At 40.9% G+C, this 23652-nt stretch overlaps 1 protein-coding gene across 2 annotated transcripts in view; it reads left to right on the top strand.

Annotated features, from left to right (window-relative positions):
- Positions 1–20912, top strand: part of SPOCK1 (SPARC (osteonectin), cwcv and kazal like domains proteoglycan 1) — a 269899-nt gene extending 248987 nt beyond the window's left edge. For both annotated transcript variants that reach the window (XM_051631488.1, XM_051631487.1), the window contains exons 7-11: positions 4044–4160; positions 9909–10130; positions 10733–10795; positions 15988–16125; positions 17078–20912. In XM_051631488.1, the coding sequence (XP_051487448.1) occupies positions 4044–4160; positions 9909–10130; positions 10733–10795; positions 15988–16125; positions 17078–17268 (731 nt within the window). In that variant the 3' untranslated portion in view covers positions 17269–20912. The remainder of the gene's footprint in view (positions 1–4043; positions 4161–9908; positions 10131–10732; positions 10796–15987; positions 16126–17077) is intronic.
- The last annotated feature ends 2740 nt before the right edge of the window (positions 20913–23652 follow it).

A 23652-nucleotide genomic window follows, 5' to 3' on the forward strand; every position in this document is an offset into this window, starting at 1 on the left:
TTTTCACAGCAGCAGAGTTTTACATGGTTGTTGACCGTTGACCGGATAGATTTCAGTTGCTAGAGAAAGGCTGTGGAGAGGTTCTTCCCTTGGTATTTCTCCTCATCCCGAATTTTTTCATCAATGCTTCAAGTCATATCAATATCCATATTGTTTGCAACCTACGTATTCTCTCCTTATAGATCTTCAAATAGCAAGAGACCCATTATCACATCTATTCCTCCTACAGCCCTACTCTTCTCATCTGAGAAATGTTACTTGGAACTTCTATTAATAGTAAAGAGGTACATTTGCACTGCATTTTTCATGAAGAGGGTTCTTAAAAATGCTTTATAACTTATACTAATGCAAATTTAGAGATGAGTATCTTAGATCTGGGGTTCCTCAGAGCTATGATTCCTAATTGTTTGATTTGTAACTAATGGGGTCTATCACCAGAATTTTATCAGTAAATGGTCTGGCTCCTGAATACCCAGATTTGGTGTGTGTTAAACTCATGCCTTCTGAATGTCAACCCCCTTTGAAGGGTCCAAGTAACTTTTCCCAAACCAAACAAATTCAGAATTATTAGAGACACCTGAAAATACTAGAATAAAATAAATTAAATGGGATGCAGCTCCAGTAGGTAGACAGGCAGAATCTTTTTTTATCTTGCATTAAAATAAAGTTTAATACAAGGAATGCCAAATAACAGTTCCTCTATTTTAATGTGCAGGAGAAAGTAAGATTGAGGGTATGAAATACTTGAATAGAAATGTAATTGAAATTTGCGTTAAATTTTTGAAGTCTCGTGAATGAATTTATTATTCACTACATATCAACAGAATATTTTGTCCCTGTTTTACTTACGGAACAGCAGTTACTCTCATGAAGAAAGCCTGCAGACCTGAGAGAGAACCTCAACATAATTGTTGAGTCTTCCTTAAACAACATGCTTAAGGAACATCTCAATTATTCACAAAAGAACCTCTCCAGTATGCAGAAAACTCCAGTCTTGGGCTTACTGTCAAGTTGTGCCTCAGACCAAATTCCAAAAGAAAGCTGCAGGATTTGTGGCATTTTTCAGACTTGCTGATGCAAACAAGAGAAAGCATCATCCAGACTCCCCTGTAAAAGGCTGCCCTCAGAGTGAGGGAATGAAGCAACCTTTGGGGAACCTGGGGCACAGAAGAGCCTGAAAGTTCTTGCTCCATCGAGCTGCTGTGGGTCATGGATTGCAGCACTTGGGTAATGGCAGAGAAATGTACTAGGTAAAAACTGATTCTTGACATGTCTAGCATTACAGAGAAGCAGAAAACAAAAAGTTGTTTTACAGATCCTGACACATTTGATTGGCTGGACTGGACAGCAAAATCATTTCGAGTCATGTTTACTGCTAATTAATCATCTTCTGTTCCACTCACACTGTGCATTCAATCCTGTTTTCTACTGCAGCTAAAAAGCATGGATTCAAATTCCACTTTGTGAAATGTATTTCAGAGAGGTTAGTTTTGCAGTGGGAAGGCCATTCTGCATGAGGTGATTGTGCTCTGAGCTGCTGCCCGGCGCTCCGCACTGGCGGGATAGCATCGGGCGTTGGAGAGCAAAGACGGTCTCCCTTAGTGCACTTGACTTGCCCTCGGTTTCTGTGGGGTCTTGAGTTGTCTTTGGAATCAGAAATACACAAATCTGAATAAGGAAAGCAGCCCTAGATGGTATTTTATTTGATATTATTCTTCTTCCCTGTGACTTGTTGATCAAGCCCATGACGCTCAGGGTTCCTGTGCAGGAGGCACAATGTGGCTGTCAGGATGGCACAGGAATGGATGTTTGTAGTTGAGCTCCAGCCTTGGCTTCCTAAAGATGTCACGTGCCACAATAAATTTGTAATAAGTCTCAGGTCTGCACAAAAAAAAAGCTACGTTACTCATTTCTTGGATAAATAAGTCCTCTTTTTTTGTTTTGACTCACTTGATAAAATCAGTGGGCGAAGCTGTGTTTGTGTGTGCAGTTTTGACTGGAGATGCATTTGTGAAATACTCTGAACATATGGATCACCTGTCACGTAAGACACATTGGCTAAGCAACACTTACTTATTATGTACTATATTTCTCTTTTCTCCTCTGAAAAACTGACTTTCAAAGGACAAGGATGCAGGAAAGAAAAGAAACTGCCTGTTTTTAATTCTGAGAGATGATGGGATTATTAGTACATTCCTTCTCAGAAAACATTTGTGAAGACAGGTTATTGAGAAGGTGGCTACTGTGGTCTCTCCTCTGGCCATAGTTGCCTAATAATATTTTGGCAAAAATTATTTCTGATGAAAATCAGCTGGTGACAATTCAACAGGGGATGCAGGAACAACATCTCCCATCCCATGTAAAAGAAGTATCTCAATCACTTCTAACATGTATTTAGGTGCCCAGCTCCTCTTGAAATTGGTGCATGATGGAAATGTCTATATCTTTATGGATCTAAATTCAGAAAATAAGAAATCACTCGTGCCTGTCTAGAGCTAGTTCATTCCTGAATATTTATTACCTGTAGAATTAGTTTTCTTCCTACCCTCTCACTGCTTCAGGCAACATCTCCTGATGGGGCTTGTTACAGGCAGGATGCTGGAATTTGTTCTGCTAATTCTTCTGTTATGAATTTTCTCTGATAAAAGAATTTATTTGTGAGTAACAGCCAAGGAACAATAGCAACATGAGGTGTTCCTTATAGAACAGATGGCATGGTGGGCTGAAAAATCCAGTCACTCTGTTTTTTGTCCTAACTTGCAAAGATAAGATACTTTACAATGAGTAAAATACAATATTCCTTTAAGTGAGACAATATAGTTGCTCTTTCAGGAATGCAAGCCACTTTACAGTTAACATGGCATTGTCTTCCATTTCTTTTACATTCATTGTTGGTTTTGCTTCTTTAAGATCTGATTTTTACTTACCTGGACTCAGCCGTAGTGGGGGTAGAGATCTTCATATTTTTAAATGTCCTATTTAAAACTTCAAATTTATTTCTGACCCCCCAATAAAACCCTGTGAGAACAAATACTCACCAGAGCCATGAGGTATCAGCAAGTTCATTGCAGGCATTGGAGCAGTGAGTTTAACTTGGGAGGACAAGCTGTGGGACTCAATTGTTCTTCCATAAGGTGGAAGGAGGAACGTAATAATGTGCAGTGAATTGGAGAAGACATGTTGTAGCTTGTCCTGGGAAGGATGTCTGTCTGTCTCTGTGCCATAACATCTTGCTCTGTATTCCTAGAAATGTCATTCAAAATGTAGAATGAGTGCACAGCAGGAACAATAAAATTGTCTGAGCATTTTAATTTTAAGCACTAGACATGATACAGAAACAAGAATATTTTTTCTGACAGAAACCAGTGACTAATGCAGCTTTCTTCCTTAAAAATATTTGCTTCATTTGGACATTAATCTTTTGGAGGAAATTTCTGGAAAAAAATTATGCATTTCTCAGTAAAAATTTGTAAGAAGAGAAATGTTTTGCCTAGCTAACAAAATGGAATTGACAACCTTCAGAGGTGGCAGTGTCTCATTTGCAGTAGAACTAGGGCAACATAACAATTTTCTTTGTTATGTATATAAATAAGTATATATATTTCCTATTGCTGTGATAATAGCCTTATACTAAGCCAAATGTGGTTATAAATTATTCTTAGCATCTTGTTTGAGTAGTGTGCCTAGGTAAGTACGTCCCTCCTCCCCATCTGTTTGACTGATATTTTTCTCTGAAATCCTAAAAGGTGAAAACATTTAAGTTAAATAGGCACATAGGTCTAATTGAGCACCTGCAGGGAGCTCTGTGTGTCGCTCCTTCCATCACAAATCATGTCAGCTACCAAGAAGGTGCTGAAGTACCACTTATAATTCATACTGACTTACACGTCCTTTTGTAACTTGCATCTTTTTTCCCTAACCTTCTCTTTTACTTCTTCATGAGAAGGATTTTACAACCATGAACAATATTTTAAATAGAGTATCTGCAGAAAGGTTTTTTGCTCATGCTCTTGACTCAGCCTGATCCTTTGTTCTTTTTCCAGCTTGTACAGACAAAGAGCTGAGGAGTCTTGCTTCCCGACTAAAAGACTGGTTTGGTGCTCTCCATGAGGATGCAAATCGTGTCATCAAACCAACAAGCTCGGAGACTGCCCAAGGCAGTAAGTAAACACCTTTCCAGTTGAATACTGAGTGTTGTAGGCAGCTCTCTAGCCTGAGAGAGTGTTGAACTGAGCCCCACTGTTAGTGCCACAGTGGCATGTTGAGCAGGTACCAGCAAGTGAGCAAATAAATCTCTGCACTGTTTCCTGAAGGAGCTGCAGTCACTCTGTGCTCTCTCTCTGCCCAAACTGCTCTAAAAACTGACAGGCAGAGAGAGAGAGACCTTTACAAGTTAATCAGGCAAATAACTGTGTCTGAAGGCCACGGAGGTCACATCTATACTAGTAAATAAATCTGCTCAGGGACTTTTCTCAAGCTTTGAGGTTAGCGAGCATGAGACATAGTTCATGTCTGTATAGTTAAACTCCATGACCCTCCAAATCAGCATGACTCCATCCAGATAGCTTCTTGGGGTATGCCTACCTCCCAGCTCATTGCCAAGCATTGACCCAATGGTAGTGGCATGAGCCAAAGACATGGCTTACAATCACAGGGAATATTAAGCCAATGTTGGGAAAGCCTCCCCTGGATTTTATTTTCCAATTTCCTGCTAGCACCTTACATAAGAGAAAGGAGGATAAAAACGTCTGAATTGCAGCCAAAGAACTGGCATAGTTAAGCCAAAATGACTGATTCTGATGTAATTTACCCACCAGGGAGGAGAAAGATTCAGATAACAGCATCAAAAGAGGTCATGTTCATCAGAGAGAAGCTGTGCATTTATTTTCTGTAAGGACACATGAACCCTCTTAAACAGTATGTCCCAAAACAGGTGGGCCCCTGGGTTGCAAGGGAGGATGCACAAGTTGTATCTAGGTGTGTGACTCACCTCAGCTTCACTGCCCCAGTTCTCTGATACAAGCTGCCTTAAGACAGGGTTTGCACACACACAACGTAAAGGGGTCAGTCAGTTGCTCCCTTCTACAGTTTTTTTTACCCCAGTGCCTTGTTTACCTGTCATGGGAGGCTGGAAAGGCCAAACACGCAGTCGAGCTGACCCAGCACATCAGGTTGGGCATTGTCTGTTGGTCCACGTCTCCACAGCCCCTCTCCTTTTGTGCTACTTCTGAGCTCATGTAGTAATAAATTACCTATTCCAAAAGAGACAGTATATACCACAGGCTCTACTGCTCAAAACTGCATCAAACCTCATTAATGCCCTGTAATTGTACCTTAAAATTGTGTGGTATAACAAGCCATGTTCCGTGTCAACTTTTCCAAAGTAGTTTCACTAATATTTACAACAAAGTTAGTATATTTAAAACCATATGTTCTACCCATTTCTTAAACGTACTCCAAAACAGGATATTATCATGCAGAGGAAGCTGAACTATAGTGCAAAAAGACAACTGGATGTGGAGCTAATCTTGGTTTCGAGATGTGAATTCATTTCAGGCCCCATGACAGAAAACACCAGAGACTCAAAACTTTGTCTGAAGTCCTTTGGGCCCAGCACGACATGAAATCTCATTTCATCAGATTATCAAAAGGATTTTTTTCATGCAGATAACCTGTGAGCTGCTCATGAGGAGCTTACCAAAGGCCAAACACCAAATTCATTCCTAAAGGTGTTTAGTCGTTTTTGTTTTTTTTTTAGCTGAAGCAATTTCAGTGAGAAAAACATTCCTGGTAATTCTGCAGTGTTTGCTCTGATTCTCAGAGGAGCTGTTATCTCTTTTTAGCTTAGTTTGATTCCTGACAGCTTTTTTATGGAAGGCTGCCTCTATGATCCTAAACACTTGATTTCAACAATGTTCATTTTTAGACTGTTGACTTAGTTTGGCACGTTTTCTTATTTTCTTCTGTATAGGGAGGAGGGGGGAGGGGGGAAATGCTTTATGAGTTAAGATTCCTAAATAGTCTTTGGATGCCACAAAACTTGAACTTGTTTTTCTTTTAAAGTTTGCAACATTGTTCAGGAGTTAATCTGCATGAGTCAAATTCTGCAGCTCCAGTTCACTCTGGTAGCCCTGAAAGGGCACAGAGTTTGGACAGCAGTATTTGGCTTCCTCAACCTTCAACCTCAAACATCTGTAAAAATGAAAGACACCTTAAACATAATTCAAAGTGAAGTTCACATACCCAAGCTGAAAAAAAAATAATAATTGTGTGAATCCTGGCAAACAGGACACATGCTGCTCTGGAAATAAGCTCTGATGTACACATTGCCCTTTTTTTTATTGCTCTGCATGTGTTGCCCTCCTCACCAGGCTGATCACTTCATTAAACAGAACCGGTTTGGTTATGTCTGTAAAGTCTTAAAAGGCATTCACATCCTCCAAGTAATCCATTTTGGTATTCCCCTGGGGCAGTGAGAGGAACAGATGGTGGGATGCAATGACTAAGATGCCTCAGACACATCAGCTGTCCAGAGAAGGTGTTCCAGCAGAGATTTCTCTATGGTACATTAAATTTTCAAGATGTTACTGTGAGTGTAAATAAGCTTTTTGAGTGTATTAAGTTCACCCCCAGGTGAAGGAAAAAGTAGACCTTTTTTTTTCTTTTTTTTTTTAAACTCTCTTGGAAGGAAAAGGAATGAGGACAAGTCATTGTGTTTGAATTCTCAAACTTTAATTCAATGAGCTATCTGCCAGATCCTAGCAAACCACCACAGGTCAGGAACTTTGTCTTCTGCAGGCTTTGTACAATTGAAATCTCCTCAATAAATAATATAAGCAACTTGGGGACATGCTTTGACATAAGGAAAAAATAAAACTAATTAGGTAGTAAGATGAGATTCAAAGTTCTCCTGAGCCTGTTGGGAATTCACAACATCCCCATATCCTATCTACATAGTCTCTTTGGTTGGAGTGGGAGGTTTTCTTTTACTAGAGATCTAAGCAATGTAAAGGATTTTTCCTGGTGAACATTTCTTCTCCTTCCCCTTTATTTTAAGTGATGGGGGAAATTAGGTTAAGTATTCCCCTGTTAATTTAATTGTAGTGTACTTTAATAAAATAAAACTGGCTTATATAAGTCAACTCTTGAAGGGAGGAAATAATTTTATGTGCCAGAAGGTGTGTTTATTTTTAATTAGGATTTTCACTTATAGACTCTTTTTAATTTAATTCAATTTTAATTCAAAGGAGGTGGAACATTTTAGGTATTAATGGGATATAAGACTATCACATGTAGGTCAGCAGTTTGATTTCCTTCCAGATCTGTAGTGAATGAAAGTTGCTAGGAGGCTGAGCAGCTCTCAGGTGGAATGAGAAACGGGATGGCTCAATCCAGGTCTTTGTGAGCATGTTCCAATGAGATCAACCACCACCACAAGGGACATCAGTTGGCATCCTCTGCCAAGGAGCCAAGAGCAGGAGGGACACAGAGTCTGTACTGTTCCTGTGCTTCCCACCATAGGCCTTTCAGGGCTGAGCTGGTGCACAGAAAGATGCAGAAAAGTTCTTCCTGAGGTTAATATTATGCTGGGTCTGCTGGGCTACAAGCACAGAATTCATTACAGAACTACACTATGTGGCTTACTTCATCCAACATACTGCCCCATATTTATGAGCTAGTATATCGAAAGACTCCAGAAAGGAGTTAATTGATAATTAAAGGAGTTAATCAAGCATCCCTTGGCCTCACCAGGTTGATGGGAGTGCAGTGACTTCCCAGTGAAGGCAGAAGAGCTCTGAGAACCGTGTTCCATCAGCTGCCCTGGTTACACCCCGAGTCAGAGCCTGCATTGCACACTCAGGTCACTCTCTGCTTTCATTCCAGTTGCTGGGTGCCAGAGCACCCAGGATTGCTGGCTTTGGACTGCAGATGCAGTGTTGCAAAAGGTGATTTACAGGTAGCAGCTTTTACTAGGAGACCCTATGAATTGGAAGTAGGTATTGGTAGTCACCTTCAGCCACATACTGAGGGGCAATTCAAGAGTTACCCTTTCATTCCTAATAACCATCTAGCTAAGCTGCACCAACCACTGTAATAGTTAAAGACTTCCAGAGCACACTGTCTAATAATGCAGCTCTGGGTAATAACAGCCTCTTACTAAACCTCTTCTGGATCTCTGGTCACAAGAGTGAAAGCTCCTTTATTCATTAGAAATCACAATTAAAAACTCTTCAACAAATGCAAATAACTGTCTTTGTAAGTGACCTTTCATGATCGTATCTTGCACCTAAGCCCTGATGGCAGGTCACAGAGCAGCTTCCTAAGCACATCAGTCACTATCTTGTGATCTGCTCAGACAGATGGGAGCTGAGGGCAGCTGCTGCTGTAGCACTGAACTCGTGTTGTACTCAGAGATAAAGAGTTGCCAGCAGGGAGAAAAATGAGTCAGAAATGATCTGCAGACACTGTCGGGTGCAAATTCTTGCCAGGATCTCCTCCTCCCTGCCTTGATCCTTGCTGGTCAGCAGGTGATTTTGGAGACCCACAGGGCTGAGCAACACATGCCGTGCACAGCTGGGTTACAGCAGACCCTGTAGGTGTACAACAAACCTGGTAGTTATTCACCTCAGCAGCAAGTGTCGTGATGAGGAGTAAAGACCATCACCAGAAAGGGCATCTGTGCAGGAAAAGAGCAGCCAAGGGAGAATCCCTGTGTTTTTCTCCTAGAAACTGGTAAACTGGAATAGCTGAACCATGTACCAAGTCAGGCCTTTGTAAAGGCAAGGGTTGTTAAATCCTCAAGTTCTTAAATCCTTTCACTCAACAAGAGATTGCAAAGTGACCAAATCCTGCTTGCCTTGTTCAGATGAATAAAATAATTGAAGTCAATAGTCCTAATTGCTCCAGCAAGGCAAGCAGGCTTCCTCCCTACATCTGTTCACATGGCCTATTTCTTTTTCACTGTGCTCAAACTTGATTAGATAACATTAGAGGAGATAACGACGCAAAAATGTGATGAAATGTTCAGCACAATCTCTCTCTTCCCTGCCTGAGCCCTGAAGAAATGGTGCTACATTCTTCCCTTCTTAGAGAAACATGTACTATGAATGACATAAACCTTCCCATTAGTTAACCCTTTGGATTGTTCCTCCATGTCACTGACAATCTTCAGCTGCAGCTGCATACAAAAAACACAGCTTCCAGCACAAAGCACTGCCCTCCTTTGGATTATTAGTTAAAATAGCAGGTAGGCTGCAGAGCTCAGACAAACTGTCAGTATGATTCTAGCAACATCTTAGATTTCACTGTAACAAAGCAGCACTCTGAAATGGGTCTTGACACTTACAGCAAATAAGGCTAAGCATGACCTCTCTCAATGAAAGATGCAGCAAAATGAAAAGCCCGACAGGATTCTTGGTGTGGCCCAGAGCTGACTAAACAGTGCACAAGCAGGTTCCTGTCCCAGTTCCTTGGAAGAAGGCCAATCCACTTGGACTGTGGACAGAAAAAAAAGAGGAAAAAAATGTGAGAATTTTTTTAGCAGAAATAACTTTGAATTACAGTAATCAGCTATGAATCTCAGCTCTCCCCACCCCACAGCTCCTAAGGAGTATGATTGCTGCTCTAGTCTGTAGCCATGTTTTAAGCTTTACACAATCAGTTACAGAATCACAGAATCATCAGAGTTGGAAAGGATCCCCAGAGATCATCTAGTCCAACCCCTTCTACAGCAGGATTCCCTAGAGCACAAGTTCAGTCTTAGAATTTTGTTCTGCTTTGGCCAAGTCAGGTTGATGTTCAAAGCCCAGGCAAAAAAAAAAAAATTAGAAAGGCTTCAGGTTAGCAGTGCTTGCTGTGCAGTGAGTGTGCTGGGGTTCAGTTGGGGATATTTCCCTGTCTTCCTACAGGATTTGACACCAGCATCCTGCCAATCTGTAAGGATTCCTTAGGCTGGATGTTCAACAAACTTGACATGAACTATGACCTGCTGCTGGATCCCTCCGAGATCAGTGCCATTTATCTGGATAAGTACGAGCCCTGTGTCAAGCCTCTCTTCAACTCTTGTGACTCCTTCAAAGATGGAAAACTTTCCAACAACGAATGGTGCTACTGCTTCCAGAAGCCAGGTGGTGAGTTGTGCAATTTGCAGTGCAGAAAGAAGTTGCTTGGGTCTTCCTGTGTTCCAGGTTGGTTTGATCTACTTACAGAAGTGGTTTGGTAATTAGCAGTCAGCTTGCTTGAAAAAAGCTTATTTTGCCTGGCACTGGTGTGAAAGGGCATCATGTTACAATATTTAATGTCACAAATTAACTGTATTAATATCCCTTGATCATTAAAACAAACAGAAGTGAAAGTGCCAGTGCACGTAGTCTAGAAATAAGCTCTAGTGCTGGTAGGAAGCTCAAGATCTTACCCTTTCATTAATGTAGAAATGAGTCAATTAGCAAATCATAAATAAAGAGTTGGCATTATGTCAGTTTGCTGAGGAGAGAAATGGTTTAACAGTGAAAATGGCCTCCAAACCCTATTCTCAACTACGGAGTGCTGCTTTTTTTTATTTTTAATTAGTGGAGTTAATGACATCAATTTGTTTTACAGTACAGTACCAGCATATGGGCTTCTTTAGTTCCCAGGTGCACAGTAGTCGACATTTCCTGTCAACATTGAAGCCAGTCAGTACAGAGCCTGGCCTGTACCATCTGGAAACTGATTCTCATACATTGTATTTTAGGTCTTCCTTGCCAGAACGAAATGAATAGAATTCAAAAGCTAAGTAGAGGGAAGAGTCTGTTGGGTAAGTTCAATTACTTGCTATCCATTTGCTCAACTAATGAAAGCTTCTGTGATTATTGTAACTTTGTATACAGTCATGGTATTTCAATTAGAGACTAATGTTTTGAGTCAGGACTGTGCACCCATGGAGTGTAGGCCTGACACTATGAAAATGAACAAATAATGAGATAACAACACCCAGAACAGGTGTCAGCATGGCAACAGGTTCAGAACTCATTTACAGCTCTCTAGAAATGTAAAGCCTTGTCTGCACAGAGCTTAATGCTGCCTTCATCACCTCGTAGGGTAGAAGAAGGAGGGATGCTGCTTGGCATTCAAGGCTCCTGGTTTTGAAAAGTGACTGAAGGTACCACAGTGCATAGCCAATGGGTTCATGCCTTCTTCCAGTTGTGCTGCAATGCATGTATTCCTTCGGGTTCAATTTTGTCTAATCACCCTTGAAAATGTTGGAATATATTCTGTGTATATGAAAAGAGGAATTCCTACCACCTCGTTTCAGGCAGCCCTGCAGGCAGCTCCATGCTGTAAGGTAATGCTTGCCCCTCTCTTCACTGGCTCTTAGGAGAGTCTGAATTGATTCATAACTTACACTGCTTTGATGGATATCTAAAATTGGGTGAAATAAATCCCCATATGGCATTTCCCCATTTAATTGCCATAAACTCAGGTTGTTGAACCGAGTAAATTTAAGGTACCTTATTCCATACCCTAAAACCCTACAGTGCTGTGTAGCCCAGTGTTTATGTTGTGGTGTCTTATTGAAACTTCTGTCCTAGCACATTTGTGTGCACAGAGACAAACCACATAGGCCCATCAGCACAGGCTGAAGTCTCTGTTTACAGAAAGCTCCACATTCCACCCTGGCAGCCTGGCTCACCTGCCACCTGGGCTGTCAGGCCCATCGTCAGGATCCCCTGTCAGGCTCTTACAGCATCACCCTCTGCAGCACAGGGAATGCACATCAGCTCTGCTGAAGTTCTCCTCAGGTGGCAGTCTGCTTCTCAGCTTGCTCTCAGGTTTTAGTCTAATGTTTCTAGCTCCTGCAAAGCTGACCTCTGCCAAACCCTGCCATTCTCCAGTGCCACTGCTGCTGGACTCGAGGTCCAGGTTCCTTACAAACAATCCCAACCTGGATTTGTTGGTTTAAAATAGGAATGAACATTCCCCAAAGCCACAGAGACTATGGTTTAGTTCCATCATCCTTTCATAGCAAGTTCACAGAAAGATTAAGCTGTTTCAGAGTTATAGCTCCTGTTTATGGCTGTGAGTGAGGATCAATCACTCAGTTGTGTGTGTGCTCCATTCAGTAAATATTTTGCATTTGTGTTCCAATGCAGGTCGTGGCAGAGGGAACCACGATGTTCCCTGTCTTGTGGGTGTCATAGTTTTCAAAGCCACCTAAAAGACAAGAAGCCCACATCCTAATAGATAGCTTTGGCTATCCCATATTTATTTAATGCTTTCCTGTTATGGGCTATATGCAATGAATGTCATCTTGGTTGAAACAAAAGTGGTTTGTTCTCATTTGTGGGGGGGAAATGATGGTTCTAGTGCCCATAGTACAACATGCAGGCAGTTGTAGTGCATGCCACTGGACCTGACCACAGTAGCAGGAGTAAAATGACAAAGTAAAAGCAGTAAGAACGGTCTTTTACCACAAGTAACTTCTAGTCAACTGTATTTAAAAAATGAAGGATGAAAGTGGCTAAGCTCACAAATCAGGAAGTGTCAGGCATAGGTTGTTCCACAAGCTAGGAAATTATAATATAGAGAGGAACTCTGCTTCACCTACCTTGAAAGTCTGCCTGCATAATGGCACCTGTCGGTGAGATTTTAATCTGGTCTCATAGCTATTTATACAGTGGAAAACCTTGTCTTTCCTCTTCGCTGACTGAAAAATCATGCAAATGGAAACCAAAGCTTACACGTGACAAAAACCACACTTGTAGCACAATAAAGATTGAAGAAAGAGATTAATGTTTTCAGAGAGACTAGCCTTTAATTATTCTTTCTATTCCTGAAATACAGACCACAAGATTTGCAGTCTGGACAGTACAAACAAAGATTTCTTCGTGTTACCTGTATCCATTGATAAAAATGATGACTTTTGATATTTTGTTCTCTCTATATTTTTTGAAACACATGACAGTTGCAACAAAGTACTTCAAAGCCATTACCATTAGATACGTTGAATTTGGAAGCTTTCAAATACAGTCTAGCATCCCAGGGGACTGAATTAAAAAGTAAACAGCACTATTCATCTTTTCCTACCAGATTTATCTAGAGTACAATTAACTGCAGAGTGTACTTTTAAAGCATACAACTGTGCAGCCTGATAATGCTTCTCCCACATCACTAAGGTAATAAATTTCTGCTCCCATCACTATTTTCTCCTGTATCAGCCCTGTGAATTCAGCTAACATAACAGCCAACCCAGGGAGCTGTGTGCTGGCTAGCACTTAATTCTGCCAGGCTTTTACCTGTATGCTCCAATATCTTTAGCATATAATTATTCTCCCCATATCCTCTGAGGGAGGGAATTATTATATAGATAAGGAAATTATGGGGAAAAATAATAATTTTTTTTAAAAAAAAAGTATATAGAGAGAGGTCTGGATCCCTAAAAAGGATATGGATGCAACAGTGCTGTTCAAGTTCGTATGGAATACTTACATACTTGATGGGACACAGAGAGACAGGGGAAGCAGGATTGACTAACCTGAGGCAGTTCAGTGAAGAATCACTAACATTTTGTAGTGCTTGATAGTAAAGCTGTTGCACCAGCAGTCCTCTCTACGCTTGTGGGGAAACACAGTCTGTGCATGAACCTCTGGAGAGGGAATGTGAGCTCCTTTCTCCTTCCAAACCCTGCAGGTGTTCCCTGATGCCAAACCAAATTACAGGGTGAAACGTTCCCACTAAGTGGGCTGCCAGGTTGCTGTGCTCCAGAAGAGCAGGGCTGTAAGCCAGAGCTTGTTCCTAACCAACACAGGGACTGATTTGTGTAGGATTGACAGGAGTAATCCTCACGCTGTACAACACTTACTCCCAGGGCCTCTTTACCCACACCAGGTTATTGCCTGCACCTCACACATGGGAGAGGACGTTGTGATCTTCCCTCTGATGGTTGTCAAATACCATGACATTGGTATGTGTAGCTAAATACTTAGAGCTTCAGCGTTACATACAAATTGGCACAAATTTCCCAAGGAAAAGCACCTTCTACTCTTTGCAGTGACCCAAACTGTGAATCCTTTCCCCACACAGTGATGTTGGCAGGGAGTTTTGGCCACAAGTTATTTTTAAATCTATGGCTTTTACAGGCAGCTTGGAACATCTTAATACCTTACGAGAAACACAGTGAAACTACACAGAGGGGACTGCTTCAAAAAGAGACAATGTAACATGTAGATGAGGCTCTGTGCTCACCCTGTGATGCTGTGAGGCTCCCTCTTGGATTCTTCCCTGGCACCAGGTGCTCATCTGATGTAGCTGGGGAGCTCTAGTGACACGGGTCCAGCTCTGCTGGTTTACACCAGCACAAAATTGGCACTGAACACTTTTTCCGAGGTTGTGTAGAGTCTGATAAACACCTGGAGTGCTTGACAGAGAGAGAACCTGAGCATAAATATGAAAAAAACAAACAAACAAACAAAAAAACCCCAAAAACCAACAAACCTTAATCAATATTGAAATAGAGGACTGAGCATGAAGCTTTATTTTACAAAAACCTGGAAAGACAAATACATGTATGTGGTTATTGAAACAATTTATTTATGAACAGTAAAAATGGATCTTTGGTAGCTGTCAGAATGCTTGCCTTTGTACATGAATATAATGGTGGTGCCTATAAGCAAACCTGCTATAAGATCAGGCCTTGGAGCTATTTCAAATCCTCTCACTAATGGATGTGAAGTGGTCTCCAAAACTGATGTGACCTACAAAGATTTCTGCAGATGTTCAAAGGTTTCTCTTCTCTTCCAGACCCTCTTTAGCAGCTCTTAAACAATAGACAAGATCTGCAGTGGGATGGGTTTGTAAATTCAAGGATTCGCTTCATATAGATGTGTGTGTGTGCATCAGATTGACTGACTTCCACTTTTGTGGCTTTTATATGGGAAATTTGATGACATTTGGACAGCACATTTATCATTCATTTTTTCTGTGATAAATGTAATGGAAGTAGCTCCTTTGACATGTGAACTGTCTGAAGAGATGCTATACACGTGAAACTAGTTAAAAAACTTACTGCCTGACCAGTAAATCACTGGTATCTTTGACAAAGGAGGAAAATACTTTCTCAAAAATCATTTGTCAAGAAATCTGGGGGCAAGGGTGGGTTTCTGCAATGTTTCAAATTGAAGCAATTTGCAAAGAAGGGAAAATGACTATGTTGACCTCCCCTGGGAATAAAGCTAACTCATCTCGAAGGACAAGAGAGCTTTTCATATTGAAGTATATTTGCTGTATCTGCTAAAAATGGTGGGAACAATAAAACAGGTTTCTCCTGAGAGCTCTCCTTTCTGCAGAAGCCAGAATGAACCACGCTCTACAAGGCTGAACTATATTGGTTTTATTGTGAGAAAAATCTTGGGCTTCAACTCTAAAGACTTGTTGACTACAAATCCTGTTGTCCCTCTCTGTAAAGCTTAAGCATTACTTCTCCTTTTATACATGGGAACTCTTAGGAAGTCAGAAGTTTTGCTTGAGATGAATATGAATAGCAAGCAGATGGCAGATACCTTCCAGGGATAATTACAGTGTTGTGGAAAGACTTCTATCATAAACACTGAAGGAGTGCAAATGGGAGGGAAATACAGAATTAACGAAGTTGGGGTCATAATCCAGTGGGGAAGAAAAGTTTAAAACCAGGAGTTAAATCTGGAAGTGGCTCAGTGGGAATATTAATCATTCAGGGACAGGCTGAAGCTCTCTCTAGCACCATATGCCATCACCCTTCATGTCCTATGTATATATGCACAAACATTTATCCACTGTGCAGTGACCAGCTTGGCTGAAAATAGTTAATCCTATATAATTTCTGCTCCCCCTTAGGCACCAGATAATCACATGCATTTTCTTGCCAGTGTTATAAAGATCTTCATGCAACTAAGTGACAACTCACAATACTCCATATACCTGCTGGCTCCCACAAAGGCTTGTGTTACTGATTATACCTTATATTTTATGCAGGTGCTTTCATCCCCCGGTGCAATGAAGAAGGTTATTACAAAGCCACGCAGTGCCATGGCAGCACAGGGCAGTGCTGGTGTGTTGATAAGTATGGGAATGAGATAGCAGGCTCAAGAAAGCAAGGGACAGTGAGTTGTGGTGAGTAATGACGTGCTTTCCTCAGACAACAAAGGAATTAACCCTGCTGTAGGCCCTGCCATTGCTGTACAATGGAGAACGATAACAAAAGGGACAACAGGGAAACATGACTGCCAGTGTTCAAAATGCTCCTGGATTTTTTATGTTCAGGCAACAAATCAGGCCCTTTTATATGTATTGGTCCTGTAGAACAATGCGGGGAGATATGACATTTTTCCTACCAGCCTGGAAAAATGTAGTATTTGATGTTAAACTTAAGGCTCCGGGATTATATGTGGTTATTAACTATATTGTTCTGTATACTCTGCAATGCCCAGTTACTGGGACCTCATGAATAGTGTCTTTCCAGACACAGAAAGGCCTAAATGTGTGAAATTTTATAAACTAACAACCAAGTCCAATAAAACTGCTGACAGGACAATATTGTGTAGATATGTGGAAGAACAAATTAGCTGTTTACAGCCTGGCAAGCAAGATTCAGCAGTATTCCTTCCAAGTGCTTCAGTGCCAGTTGGGGGTGCAGCTTTCTTCTTTGAGAAGGAAGAGAAAAAGCAGAGACCAAGAAGGTTTGAGATGCCCAGAATCACATCCCAGATGTTAGGCTCAATAACTGCATTTGCAGAGTCTGGTTTATGCACTCAAAGTCAACTTGTGGAATATCTTTAGCCTGGTTTACCAAGTTGTGATGGGTTGGAAGTATTTACAAATGAGTAATGACTCCCTAGCTGAGTCTCTGGGATGAGCGCAATATATAGTTTGGTTTTTTATGCAAGTCAGTTTTTCAGAGTAAATTGAGATATCTTTATCCTAGTTCAGGATGAAGATTGGCATTTAGAGGTTGCTTCATGGATAGCAGAAGCAATGAATTATACAAGTAACATGGCAAGGGTAGTGATGAACAAGGAATTTGGTTTCGTGTGAGAGAATGACTTTTCCTGTTCACCTGTTTCAGAAGAAGAGCAAGAAACCTCAGGGGATTTTGGCAGTGGTGGATCTGTCGTATTGTTGGATGATTTGGAAGAGGAACCTGAAGCAGCAAAAAAAGACAAAGAAGGAAAACTGAAGATTCATGTAAGAGCAGCTAACGAAGATGATGAAGATGAAGATGACGATAAGGATGATGAAATTGGTTATATATGGTAGTGCCCATCAGAATGAGAACTCACGTTTTGCACAATATTGCAAGTCACATCATATCTCTGCAATTGTATCTGAGAGTACCTGGCACAAATATTCCCTCTCTACTGAGTTTAGTTTTGTATGGTGTATTTAATTTGGAAGACTTTTTTTTCCAGCAAGGACTGTTTGGAATACAGCTTTTTCAGTTGGTTTGGGAGATTTTTGTTCTATCCACAGGGGAAAGGAGTTTTCTTTCAAAACCATTTCATGTCTTAATCCTCACTTGCACAGCTGATGAAATATATCTTGTGAAAGAAGAATCACAGAAGGGGCTCAGCAAACCAATACAAGGCTTAGAAGCCCTTCTGATGTTAGAGAATTTGTGCGCTAAATTGTTACCTGGATCATGTCAGAAACAGCTCTTTTTCTTTCCTGAAGAAGGAAAGCAGGTGCCTCATTTTCTAGTCCATATTTGTTACATTCCAGTAAAGAATAAGTCTCTTTGGATAGTGACTTCTGGCTGTCCAGCAGCAGGGATTTAATCCAGAAAGAAACGCGCTGGTGGGTTTTTCTCTTCCTGATGTTCTCTGCGAATGAGTCCAGCAGGCAGAGCTCCAGCAGAGTGTTCCTCACCTCACTGGCACTGCTCGTGTGGGTAAGGAGCGTGGCCCTGATCTTAAGAGATGCTGAGAACCTGCAGCTATCATGGACCAAGCCCTACAGGCAGGGACCAGAGTCCATCTGCCTTTCAAGGTGTTTGAGGAAAGAGTGTTTTGTGAATCTATAGCATCATCATCACCTCAAGAGATGGTCCTCAGCTTCTCTTAGAGCTTGTTTGCACCAAGAGCTGTGCCAACACTGCCACTGTGTCCTGCTCACACACCAACTCCTTCAGTTGCTCTAAGCCATCCCGCATTTCAAAGTTATAAAGCTGTACAAGACACTAACCATTAAAAGTAATAATCTGTCATTTCTTTAAGTAGTAAATATTTACTTGGCCTGCTTCAAAAAGCAACTTGAGGTGGTCACGTTTCAAAAGCATAACCCTTCTGCTCAGTGTGAAAAGCTGCACACTCATAATACACACACGTAACATTGTGTGTATTATGTAAATTAAAATACAATCCATGCGTCCCTCAGCATCTACCACACATTCATAGCTCTGCAGCTGTATCACAGCATATTGACATTAAATTATGTCCTTTCCCATTGCAGGTCTCTGATGCAGGAATGTACTGTGGTTATCTTCTCTTATTTTTCCTGTTTTCAGAAGCAGTGAGGTCCCTTCACCCACCCTTGCTTTAGGCTGCAGACACAAGAATTTTAGCAGAGCCTTTGAGTTATTTTGCAGAACAAAAAGAGATGTTTATCACACAGGAAATAATTACTTTAAATTCTATTTTTCCTATGAGTTAGTGTTGGATATAGAGGTGGAGAGAGTATGGAGTCAAACCATGGTGGTTACATACTCATTCAAAAGTGCACAAATACTGTGCTGGGTGCCAGAAGTCACTTCTTAGGGACTCCGTGCAGGACCTCTGCTTTCAGTCAAAATCACAAGAGCAATACAGAAGAGAAACTCATTCCAAACAGGGGCTGAGTTGTTTTCTCCTCTTTCATTTCCTAGTTATCTAGATCAATGACCTGAGAACAAAGAGCAAGGCTGTATAGTTGTTATTAATGCAGAAGGATGTGTAAAACCATGAGGAATTTGTGTGGTTTCATGCCCTTCCATCCTCCCAAAAATCTGCCATCACAGTCATTTGCAAAGCGCCTCCAACCCACCCTGCCTGCAAGCCCTTTGGTTTTCATATAGCTTCTGACAATTTACTTGACAAAATCACTGTCCAAGAGCTGCACAGCACACACAGACACACACTTTGTTCTGCTCACCTTTCATAGAAAATGATGCTGACTTGAAAGAGGATCAGCTCCAACCTGCATTTCTGTCTCTCTAAATAGTATCATTTTCTAAAAAGCAAAAATTTTACTATTTAGGATAAGAACACCATCAGTAGCTTGCTTCTCACACATTGTGGCTGGTTTTAAATCTTAAATAATTAAATAGTTACCATGGTCTCAGACTCACCAACTTGAGCATGCTGTGGGTGCCAGGCGAAAGGCTCCGTGCCAAGCACAGCTGGGCAAGAGGGCAAGTGCCTTGGCTGGTTCTGCTGACCCCTGGTAGCAGGTGTCCCTTGACACAGAGACAAACACACCCCCATTTTCTTGACTAGTTCAGTTGGGTACAACTACGAGTACAGTGTCCCATCCCAGGGTGTTCCAGCCTGGTCTGGAGCAGGACATACAGGCTTCAAGCTGGGAAGGGCAGCTCAGACCATGGATTGTTTTAGCATCACATTCCCAAATAATATTACAAAGTTATTTAGCAAAGCCCTTTTGTGATCCACTGGCATCCTCCAGTGGCTGAGCTATCTGCAGCCTATATATACATATGCATATATGTCTGTGGCTGTGTATATATACATTTATACACATAGATACATGTCCGTGTGCATACATGTGTCTGAGTCCAGTCTGACAAGATGCGTCAAGAAAATGTTTCCCTTCTTTAAAATAAACCAGTGCTCTTCCAGATCAAGCCCCTTCCATTTTTCATGCTTTGTAAAGGATTTAATTTGCTTCCAGCTTAATTTAATTCCTTCCTTTTTCTTTTTTTTTGTAGCAGGACTTCCCATTGACATCAAGTCATTGACCTGCCAAACATTTTCTCATTGTGAAAAATGGAATCAGAGTTGTCCTATTCTTTTAGAGACAAAAAACAATTTTTAATCTCATTTTCTTTTCATATTAGAGACTATGAAATACTGTTAGGCATTGCTTTATGTTTCAAGGTGTCCTTTTAACTGCTATGGTTAAATCGAAAGCTCCTTGAGTTCAGATTTCAGCACAGTTGGGGGTTTTTTTTGGGTCGTTACTGGCCTTTGCTGTGAACACAGAAAATCCTTTTCCTTTGCTTTGCCTTTTTTTAAGCTATTCTGTACTATTATTTTAAGCAATTTGAAGTGTTTATTTGATATTTATTCTACAGTTTATATTGAAAAATGTAAAGTTTATATTTAAAACAACCCTGTTTGTTAGTGAGTGCTTCTCCAGCCTAGTCTGTTAGTCTCAGTGTACATTTCTGGCATGGGAATATTTTGATATTAGAAGTTTTGTAGCATTTCCCCCTCAAGCAGCAAATGACATAGATCTAAGGTCACCACCTGGTACAGACCCCCAGACTGCTCAAGCTTTGCTCCCTACATTTGTTGGCTTTTATTGCTGTCCCTTCTGTATGCCATTCAAGTTCCTTTAATACATAGACTGCTTTGTACAGTTCCTATACATCAAAAAAGCCCTTTCTACAGTAGGTGGGTTTTGGTCTTTTTATACTTTTCTCAATGCTGTTGATGTCTGTTACTGTTTAATGCGTAGATCTGTAAGGAGAGCTCCAAATATTATGTGTTTCAGTTTGATGTCCCTACTGTAGATGGATGTAGCCTCTCATAGTAATTAGAATTGCATAGTAAATTCTGAATGCTTTTTTCCATAAGGAGTTCAGTGGAATGTGAGCATTTCGCTACCTTTGGGTTAACTGTAAATGCTTAACTGTAGTCTGAAATAGTTGCATTTTTGTCTGTCAATAAATTTTAATTTGTCTGCGACTCCTTATTGCCTGTCCTGAATTTTATTAAGCTTTGGGGATCAAAACTCCTGCAGTACCTTGAGTCAGCATTTAATCATGCATGGAAATGGATGGTCTTTCATATTTGGTTTATACCTTATAGCTCTGTTCAATGTCAGCTGGAATCTGTGAAGTTAATGTAAGGTCTCTAGAAAGCTGTATTTTAAAAGCAGAAATGAAACTAAACTGAAAGTAATAACTGTACCTAAAACAGAACTTTTTAAATTACATTAAAATTGATTTTTAAGGCACTAGCATGGGCAGGGGAGTGGAAGCTTTCATTTTTCTTTCCTCCCCAGTTTTCCTGTCTCTTCTGAAGTTATCCAGGGCAATTCTATAAACAACCACAGTCTACACTGGCCATTATCTGTGATATAAATGAAGACAAAATGATATTGGATATAATTGATGAGAATCCACCCTCACCTAGAAATACCTGGTTTTGTGTCTCTATTATTAAATTAGAGCTCCTTTGTAATACTATTAACTAATTTAAACAACCAACATTATTACAGTGCTAATTGCAGAGTTTAAGATGTTATTTTTATCAGCTTTCCTCTGTATGCACAATATTAAAGTGCCACATGAAAACATGAAACCTATTTTCAAACATTTGTGCAATTATGATCTCACCAGATAACACATTTACAACTTGTCTGTCCATACCTTGTTGGCTGAGTTGTGTCACCCAGGGTCAGAACCTGCCTTAAATTCCTGTTATACTGACTGTATCCATTAGGTTTTTTTACTGTTGGTACCACACGTTACTTCCAGTGTGTTGCTTTACCTGACTCAGAGAACAAATGGGTTTTCTCTTTCCAAAACCACCCTGGGAACCTTTGAAATGTTTGATCTTTCATGTTTAAATGATCCAGCTGTGCCAGATGTCAGGTTCTGTGGCACTGAGGGCTGAAAGGCAAAAAAAAAACCAACAACACAAAAAACCAAAATAAAACAAAACAAAGAACAAATTCAAAGTTTAAGAGTGTGTCAGCTGCAAATGAGCTTTTAGTTGTCAGGAAGAGCTAATGACTGGAGGTTTTTTACCTTTTTTTTTAAATATGCCTTTTAGCAACACACACACTCTCACACACACTCTCTGGGGGATCTGGCAGGTCCCTCCTGCTGCCACGTCCCTGCTTTGGACATAATCATCTTAAACACTCCTGTTTTGGGATGTCTAATTCTGGGAATTCCTTCCATGCTTTGTACAGGGTTGATCTGGTGTTTTATCACCTCACACTACGCTAATCTCTTCTGTAACACCCTGTACTGGGCTAAATGCTGGGAACTGGCACTTTGGTTTCACACATTAAAAGATTTGTCACAGATTATTATGTCCCACCTAATAAGCTGCATTGATTTATATGTAGCTTTTCCATGATTCTGTGCTCCATTTTGGATGAGGATCTTGGACTACTAGTCATGAACTCCCTGCCAGGGGACGCAGCTTATGTTTTCCTAGGGATACTGAAGAGTGGCTGAAATGCTGCTGCAGCAATGGGAAAAGGCTTCAGGTAAAACAATCAGCAGGGATGGCTCTTGCCTGGAGCACAGGGGAGTCCTTCCTCACCCACACATGCTACTTGGCATCCTCAGTAAAACCTGCCAGCCTCAGGGAAGGGGCTGATCCCTCTGCATGGAAAAGGTCACACATGACAAAGTCAAAAGATTAACCATCTTCAAAGAAATAGCAAGTTTTTTCCCCTCTGTTTTCCAATACATATTTTCCTTCTATTATTTTGCCAATGTCTTGGTTTGGTCTGTGAAACCTGACTGGGAGATGCATGCACACATTTACACACACACACACACGCTGGTATTTTCTCTTACAAAATTTTCCACTGAGATCCACATCAGCTACATAAAACATGAACATTACAGCCTTCACTGATGATTAGTTTCATTTTTCCTTAAATACTGACAGCCAAAGGGTGAGATATTAAAAAGAAAAATCACGTCACAACAGCTTTGCACACTGTACAGCTTTTTGAATAGATTAAAAAGAGGCAGAGAGCTATTAATAAGCTTTTGACTTTCTGAGCACTCTCATCTTTGCAGCTAGACCATCTTTTGGAGCAGAGCAGAGCACAGGCTTTGTGCAGTCTTGGGAAAAGGAAAAATAAATACATGGAGAAACAAATAGATTTGGGTAAAGCTTTAAATGAGAAAGACAGGTCCATTGGGCATGGGCAGAGCAATTGTATCTGCTGTTTTCAGGACACAGCCTACTTTTCTTCAGTGGAAAATCCCCACTGACTGGAGCACGTCAGGATCAGCCCATCATCACAGCCCAGAAACTGCACAGGCAGGTTTCTACTCTGGGCTGGACTTCTCATATGCCTTGTGTGAAATATCTGGCAAGTTCTTGAGATGAATCCCTGAAAACTAGGATTTAAAAAAGCTACACAAAATCCCGGTGCACTCCAGGAGGGAGGGAAGATCAAGGCCAGAAGCCAGCTCAGATTCTGCCAGCACTGTGTCAGCCCAGTAATGAGGCAGAGCAACGTAGAAAGCTCCAGTGTGAGCACTCATTGGCTGTGCAGCCACCCCAGCTGCAGCCCAGGCAGGACACCACTCTGCTGACACCAAGTTTAGCAAGAAATATGGTGTCTGGCAGCTATTGGTCCTGAGTATCAACTTCCTTCACATCACCATAAATCCCTGCAATCACATATCACAATAAATTCCTGCAATTCTACTCTAAAGGGTTGGGCAGA

The sequence above is a fragment of the Apus apus genome, chromosome 13, assembly GCF_020740795.1.
Source record: "Apus apus isolate bApuApu2 chromosome 13, bApuApu2.pri.cur, whole genome shotgun sequence".
Classification (NCBI taxonomy): domain Eukaryota; kingdom Metazoa; phylum Chordata; class Aves; order Apodiformes; family Apodidae; genus Apus; species Apus apus.